At 48.8% G+C, this 8,199-nt stretch overlaps 1 protein-coding gene across 1 annotated transcript; it reads right to left on the reverse strand.

Moving 5' to 3' along the window:
* Positions 1 to 4,315: 4,315 nt before the first annotated feature.
* On the reverse strand, positions 4,316 to 5,179 carry LOC119266784. Its single transcript, XM_037548061.1, has one exon. The coding sequence runs from the start codon at positions 5,110 to 5,112 to the stop codon at positions 4,546 to 4,548; it is 567 nt and encodes a 188-aa protein (XP_037403958.1). The 5' UTR covers positions 5,113 to 5,179; the 3' UTR covers positions 4,316 to 4,545.
* Positions 5,180 to 8,199: the final 3,020 nt, after the last annotated feature.

The raw sequence follows: 8,199 nt of genomic DNA on the forward strand, positions 1-8,199 counted from the left end.
AAAATCATAACTTTCAAACCGCGCATCGAAATTAAGATCCGTTTTCACTTTTGAAACCCTCGTGGCGTGCTCTTCGAAACTAAATCCCGCATGGCTATGTTTTGACAAAAAAAATTGTGTAATTTTCTCCTTGTTTTGTGCAACTGCCTAGCCGTTGGTGTGCAACTACCTGACAGGGATGTGCAACTTTTGTCCAATACCGTAAACATGCAGATTTCAATGATGGTGCAAAACTAACTCCTTCCAATGAGATGTGCAACTTCGTCTGTTACACAGGCCAACTGCATAGTAGTTGATCCGCAACTTTTTCCTGCCCGTGGATGTGCTTCACTATTTGCTGCATCGGCCAACAACCTAACAGTGGATGTGCAACTCCGTATACTGCCACGGCCAACTGTCTAACTGTGATTTGCAACTTTCTCTCGTACCCCATGGATGTGTAGTTTTCCTACTAGCACACGGCCCAAACCACCCCCTAGTGAGCTTTGCAACTTTAGTACTCTGTTTATATGTAACTTTTTACCATTCAACTGTCCCTGCCTGTGAGATGTGCAACTTCGTATATTGCCCCTGGCCAACTACCTAGCAGACTATGTGCAACTTTGTTTGTTGGTCCCGCCAACTGAAAATACAGGTCCACAATTAGAGAGCGTAGGGAGTTGCACATTGACTAATAGGCAGTTGGCTTGAACAATAGACTAAGTTGCACATATCCCTTGCAGGGGAGGTGGGGGTAGGGTGTGGCAATAGTGAAAAACTACGCATCCACGAGTAGGGAGGAGGGTTGCACAACGACTACTAGGTAGTTGGTCGGGACAGTAGACTAGTTGCACCATATAGCATGAAAGTTGGCATCGAAAAAATTTCGTCGAAACATACCCATGTGGGATCTAGTTTCAAAGATCTCGTCACGAGAAATCCAACCGTGAAAACGGATCCAAATTCCGACGCATGGTTTGAAAGATATAACTTTTTAAAAATTTGAAAAATCCGAAATAAATAGACGTGAATCTGTTTTTCGTCACATGTGACAAGTCTGACCGCATTTAATGCTAGTAGTCACATGCACTAGCAGACAATACATGCATGTATGCATGCGAGTGACAAAGCGGCCGCTCGTTCTCTCCAACAAACGCGCGTGCATTTTTAAGATTTCAGGTCTTCTTACATGCGAGCGCATAACGTGTCCTTGTCGACAAGTACAGGTGCGCAATTACCTACGGAACATGTGTTGATGCGTTCGTCTCTTCACGTTAAACAGAGAATACACACGCATGCAGGGGCACCTCAATGAGGAATCAATGGACCAATGGAGCCATGCGCATATATATATTGTTAGATTTTCTATTTTTACAAATATTATTAGAGCATCTACAATCGGACGCTTCAAACTGAGTTCAAACACCCGGACGGACAGATCGGTCAAAGAAAAAAAATGATACACCCGGCATGTGACGGCCTCCTCCTCTCGAGTTGTCGTTGCAAGCGGAATGATTATGGCATCATGCATGATGAGCACCAGCGGCATCACTCGCAAGTTAGACGAACTGAGACCACTTGACAAAGAAAATTAAACGGAATCAGCCGAGCGTACGATCGCTCTCTTCTTTCTCTGTATGTGAAGAAAAGAAAAAGGATATGTGTCCGCTGTGTTCCCAGGGAGTGAGAAAAGGCGGGCGGGGCGACCATTGACGTGGTTCTCTCGGCTCGGTTGGCGCCGCCCGACCTTTGGTGCATCGCCAGGGGAAGGCAACGCCGTGGACCGGATCGGCATCGGCGGCACGCTGCGGCGGCCAGCAAAGACCGGCGACATCCACATGCGCCGCGTCACCGGGTCAGTCCCGTGGTAGAATCATGCTGCTGCCGCTTTGATCATTCGCACGTCGCCACCCGCCTGCCTCTTTCCCTTCTTTCACCGGGAACGAAATCGTGGCTCACACACAAAGTTCGCCGGCCTAATTTATTCCGCAGCGCTAGATCTGACTTCCGTTTCTCATACGGATTTTTGCCCATCCCTCAGACGCTACTGCACTGGAGGGTTCTCCTTCCGCATCGTTGCGTGGCTGCTTTGATTGCAGGCTTTTGTATTTTAGAATATCTACAGCCAGATGCTTCAAATCCGTCCTATAAATTTGGGTGGATGGCTTGGTCATTGACTGGTCACGAAAATGTGAACTAGATGATTGCCTTAAACAGGTCTTAAATGCCCAGGCTGATCGCACCCGTCAGGTCGAGCCAAAATATGGGATGGACATGGGGCGCCTGGTCGCGTCTGTCAGGTCGGACTGGCGCTAGAGTCCCAGACGAAAACAGTCCGGAACCCGGCGGTTTGAAGCTCTTCTCCTCAGTCGGATCGATGTCGCCGCGCGTGGCGCGGCTCCGACGGGCCACATGTACCTAGGCCGGCTATTTAAGCCTACCGCCAGAACTTAACGCTACCCTCCACATTTTCCTCCTCCCGTTCGCTGTCGCCGCCACATTCCACTCCCCGTCTGCCACAACTAGTAGACATGCCCTCACGATGTTGAATGAGGAGCTATCCATTTCTAACTTCGGAGCGCTAGCTACAGTTCCTTGAGCAGATCTAGGCAAGGCGCAAGTCCGGATCACCGTGGGGCTATCTTCAGATTAATTGGAAACATACGAGGAGGAGTCGGGGGAGGATGTGGGGAACGCTGGGGACGAGGATCTGTAGACGGAGCAGCAAGCCATCCTCGACTCCCTCTGCTTGGAGTCGGCTGCGGAGGCTAGATGCCATTGTCGGCAGGAGATGGAGGAGGAGGAGATGTTCGCCTACATGTATGGGGACAAGGAGGAGGAGCCAGAGCCCTCCTACGCACCCGTCCACCCGGCATCAACGTCGTAGATATCTCCGATGACGAAGATTAGTTAGGGTAGTAAATAAATAGAATTTTTGCATGCTTTGTCTGGATCTAGGGTTAAAATACAAGAGACTTAAATATGGAGTAGCAATTTTAAGGCGTGGTCGATCACTGTCCATATGGACGCATCCGGTCGCGTCCACAAGTGTTTGAGAGACCGAATTTGCCAAGTCCAACTATAAATGCTATTACCCACAGTGATCGAGCCCGATAGGGCAAATTTCTAATCCCAGCCGCCCAAACTTCCCTGCTCAAGGAATACCGTACTTTCAACTCGTGAGATCCCCACCCCCCAATATAATATTTTGAATTCATATGAGAAATTCTAAGAACCACAGGTTACTCGATGACTCGAATCTGGGTAAGCTAGACAGCTTCGTGCTATACTAACCAACAAGGTGACACCCAGTTCACAGATCTTCAATCTTCAGTGTACACCCGGTTGTGGCAAACATCGTCGACAGTATTGCACGAGTAGACGGTGACCTGCCGTGGGAAAGGACAACCCCGAAAGAGATCCAAGCTAGGGAGAGGACAGCCACCACGTCATGCCCAGTGCTCGAATCTAGAAAGAAAAAAATATGAACGGTCAATCTCGCGCTGTCGTGCAAATTCATTTTTCAAGTGCCATTGACAAAGTTAGCCGTCAAGCAACAGCTTAGCTTCGCCGAGAAATACGATTCATAATCTCTTGGCTGGCTGGCTCGATATTTTTCGTACTAGGAAACTAATTCAATCATTGTTCAAAAAAGAAAAAGAAAAACTAGTTCAATCAGTTTTATATGCGTTTTTTATTTAGGAAGAGAAAATATGTCCCCAGACACATTGACACAACATGTTTCCACAAGACTTTCGTGACAACTCCGATGTGTTTGCATTACTTTATGAGGACGGCAAATATGAATATGAATGAGATGGTAGTTGTTACAACTTCCAGATTGCCTGTATTATACTGGCGGATACGTGTAGACAAAATTCCATGCATCTTGGCAAATGCTCTTGTTTTATACGTGTAGAAATTATCCGTTCCATCCAACTCACATCCAAGTATCTTTTCTCCTCTTCTAGAATATACGCTGGAGAATTATTGGCCTATCTTTTCTTAAATAAAGTGAACATGAGGAACACTAGAAGATTGTGATTTCCCAATCCGTGTGAGTGGGCAGTTGAATCACACATGCTTTTATCTTTCTTTTTTTCTCACTATTACAGTACTATTTAGGTTTGTCATGTCATTAGGTTAGGTCAACGTCCAACGTGCAGGCACCCTATCATTTTGAACATTTTCATCAACGGCCACAAATCCGCATCTGCTTTTGGCTCGTACACTCGCTTTCATAATACTAACATAATTTTCATCGACAAAGTAAAAGACACTTTAGCGGATTTATTTAATTTTTTTCGTTTCATATAAAAAGAAAAATTCCAAGAACAACATAAATATGAAGCTATTTTTTCTGGAACATTGAGAGAAATTTTTTTTCTTCGGATGATTTTTTTTCTCTCTACATGATTCATTCGAAGCAACACATTTTCCAGGTTTCTTCTCCACAGGTTTTCATCTTGCATCTAGAAACTTTACATCCCCAAAGGTTAAAAAAGGGTAAAGCTAATGTTAGCCAAAGGTAAAAAAGAAAAGGCTAATCCATTCACTAATGACTGATCAAACGGAGGGCATGGTCTCCTGGCGAAGCACGGCGAGATCGGACGGCCCGAAGGACTCGTCGCCGAAGCCAAACAGGCAGGCGTCGAAGCCGTCGTCGCCCCACTCGGCTGCGGCCGCAGCAGCCGGCACGGCGGCCTCCGGCGAGTAGGCAACGCCGCCGAAGGCGTAGGCGCCCTCAATCTCGTCCTCGAAGCTCCATATCTGCTCCCCGAACACGCGGGCGGGCTCCTCTGGTTCCCAGCCCCCAGCGTCGTCCGACGAGGAGGACGCCCCGGCGGCCGGCGGCAGGCCAAGCTCGTCGTCCGAGGCCTCGAGCAGGAACCCTAGCTCTGGCTGCGGCGGCGTCAGGTCGTCGGCGCATATCTCCTCCTCAAGGCTCCGCATGACGGAGGCCAGGTCGCCGGCCGCCGCGGCGTCGGTGTCGTCGTCGAGCAGGTCCAGCAGGTCCTCCGGCCGCATCCTCTTGGCGGCCTCCGCCTCCGCCTCAAGGCCGGCATCCCTGGCCCTCTTGTTGTTGCCGGCATACGAACTCGGCAACAACAGAGACGAGGAGGAGCTCTCCATGGCCGATGCACACACTATTCTTCCTTCTCTTTCCCTTTGCTTCGGGTGCAGCGGTCGTGAAGCGCACAGGCATATAAATAGTGAGGAGATCGGTCTGTCTTGAAAACATAATTGACATACGAGCGGCCGGAATGATTTTCTTACAGGCGAGCGCATAACATGTCCTTGTCGACAAGTACAAGCGTGCAATTACCTATGGAACATGTGTTGATGCGTTCGTCTCTTCACGTTAAACAAACAATAGACGCGCATGCAGGGGCACCTCAATGAGGAACCAATGGACCAATGGAGCCATGCGCATACAGATATCATTAGGTTTTCATTTCCTACAAATATTGATAGAGCATCTACAGTCAGGCGTTTCAAACCAAGTCCAAATGCCAGAGTGGATGGACCGGTCAAAAAAATTATATACCTGGACGTCTCAAACCGGGCTCAAACACCTGGGCTGGCGGGCGCCCCTAATACCTAGCCCGAATCTTGGGAGATATGAAGGAGTCCCGGGTGCGTCTGCCATGTCGGACTTATGTTGGGGTCCCATACGAAATCACTCGGAATACAAACTTTCTGACGGGGCGTCTCCTTCAAGGGGTGTGAATGTCGCGTGGCGCCGCTCCGGCTAGCCGCCAGAGGGCCAAAGTCCGGCTATTTATGCCGGACGACGACTTCCAGCCCTAGCCACATCCACTTGACCACTTCCCTCCATCTCTGCATCGCAAGCCCGAGCCAGATCCGCTTCCCTCCCTCTCCGCTCGCCGTCCGTCGAGAGCCATGGCCCAACAGGAGGTGACCACCTACTCTATGCTAATGCAAGAGCGGGCCTTCAGCTGCTCGAGGAGATTCGGGCTACGCACGAAGCCCGAATCGCAGTCGGCCTGCCTTCGGACTCCTTGGAACCGGAGAAGGAGGAGGAAGCGAAGCAGCAGCCGAAGGCGAAGCAGGACCCCTACCCATGGAGGGGGCGGGCCGGAGGAGGAGATGGAGCCAGCTGCGGGCTTCGCCATGGAGGAAGCCCTGACAGAGTTCAAGGTCACCCAAACGAAGGAGATGGTGCAGCAAGCCGCCATCCTAGAGCCCATCAAGTTGAAGGCCGCGATGAAGGCCAACCGGCGCTTCCTCCGCCAACAGAGGGCGGAGGTCGACAAAATCTTCACGTCTACTGAGTCCAGCGATGAGCCAGAGTTGCGGTAGGCGGCCATCTACCCAGAGCCCGACAGAGAGATTGTGGACATCTCCTCCGATGATGAGTAGTGTAGGATAGGACATCTCCTCCGATGGTATGTAATTTTTATTTTTCATGGTTTATATGGATTTGAGGTATCAGCTATGAGGTATTTGGATGCAGCGACGAAATTTAAGGTCCGTCCGGTCACTATGTACATGCTCTTTGATTGTCAAGCCTATATTGAAATTAACAAATCTAGCCCTTGTTTAAACCTTTAGCACAAAATAAACCGGATAAAAAAACACAAAATGGCCCACTTTGCATGACGCGGGGGCTAGGACGCCATGCTAGATAGCGCGACACTTTCGACGAAGGTCACTCTCGCGCCATTTAGCATGGCGCCCCAGCCCAGAATGTCGTGATACCTAGCATGGTGCCGGATTTTGTTTGGATCTAGGCCATTCTGTGCTAATGTTTCAAAAGAGGGTTAGTTGTGTTCGTATTCACCAGGCCTCTGGCTAGAACCGAGGAACAGACTAAAGAAAACCTGCAAGCAGCAAAGAAAGAAAAGCTTCAGAGCCAGGCAGCTATGAATCCGATAACGACTTTGGCGGAGGACCATCTCTCTTGATGTGTTGCGCGTACCTGCCGCGGCATCGATCTTTCAGATGCGATCCGTTTCGAAAAGATTAAAATAATCTTTCAGATGCGGCAACCAAGGTATCGGTGTCTCTTTTCTGGCCTTTAATTCCCACACCCGGCATGGTCAACACCGGATTCGCTTGGGCAAATTGGCCTGGAGTTCAGAGCATACACATGGGCACACATGGCCGCGCAACAGCTTATCTGTACCTAAAACTGGATCATCGGAAGAAAGTTGCGTGTGAATTGCCCGGCAGCTTCCGGATGAAGCCGCAGCAAGTTCCAAGATATGGAGGAAGAAAAAAGATATATATGCAGCCACGCTGGCAGTGAGATAATGCTACGGCTTTCCACGGAAGCTTAATTAGCACTAGCTTGTACTGATTGAGCTTGAGAGGAAAGCCAAACTGGCTAAGCTAAGAAAATCATTGTGTTGAACACATCTTATTAAAAGACTGGATGAGCTAAGCCAACTTGTATCACTGAATCCACCATTGCGGATGCTCTGCTTTTCACGGCAGAAATCAAGGGGAAATTTAGTGGTCAGATGACGCGTCATCATCATGAACAAGAACGGTAGCAGCAAATGGCAATGGATCAAGACATGGATGTCAAGTGTGGCAGTCAGAGTTTGATAGGGCCGAATGTTTGCAATGATGAGTAGGCTGGGCCCAAAATCATGGAATCGCCCATAATCTCTGGTCGGGCACTAGTGCTTCTCTCACGCTCACACATGTAGGCACACAAGCTGCTCCCCCCCTCATCCGTACGTACTCACTCAAGCACAAGCAGCACGCCAGCACTATCTAGCCTTTTCTTCTAACAAAAGAGGTGATTTTTGTTGAGTCAATGTACATCATCAGGGATACAAACACACTAAGCACACGGTCACCAATCCAATGCATAGACACAAAAAAAAAATCACAACCGACAAAGAGCAAAGTCATACGAAATCAGACTACCTAAGTGGAGGAGAAAACAAAATAAATCGAAGCGATCAAAACAACAAACGACGAGCTAAAATAATGTCCATCCGTACCAATCACCTTTTGCCATCACAAAGACAACGAAAAAGATTCTTCAACAACAACACTTTCGGGAAGGAACGATGCTCAAGCGCCGTTGTTGCCGGATCCAAACATTAAAAGTCAAATCCTATGCTTTTACCCTAAAGATAAAGTCCAGCAAATCCAGAATTACCTTCAACAAGTTAACGGCACAAAAGCACTGCATTGCCGGGTATAACCTGTTGGGTCGGACCTAGGGTTTTCATCCAAAGC

The sequence above is a fragment of the Triticum dicoccoides genome, chromosome 3A (assembly GCF_002162155.2).
Source record: "Triticum dicoccoides isolate Atlit2015 ecotype Zavitan chromosome 3A, WEW_v2.0, whole genome shotgun sequence".
Lineage (NCBI taxonomy): Eukaryota > Viridiplantae > Streptophyta > Magnoliopsida > Poales > Poaceae > Triticum > Triticum dicoccoides.

What these genes read in the sequence shown, in the direction of transcription:
- LOC119266784 (XM_037548061.1), bottom strand. Translation starts at nt 5,112, where the DNA reads ATGGAGAGCTCCTCCTCGTCTCTGTTGTTGCCGAGTTCGTATGCCGGC.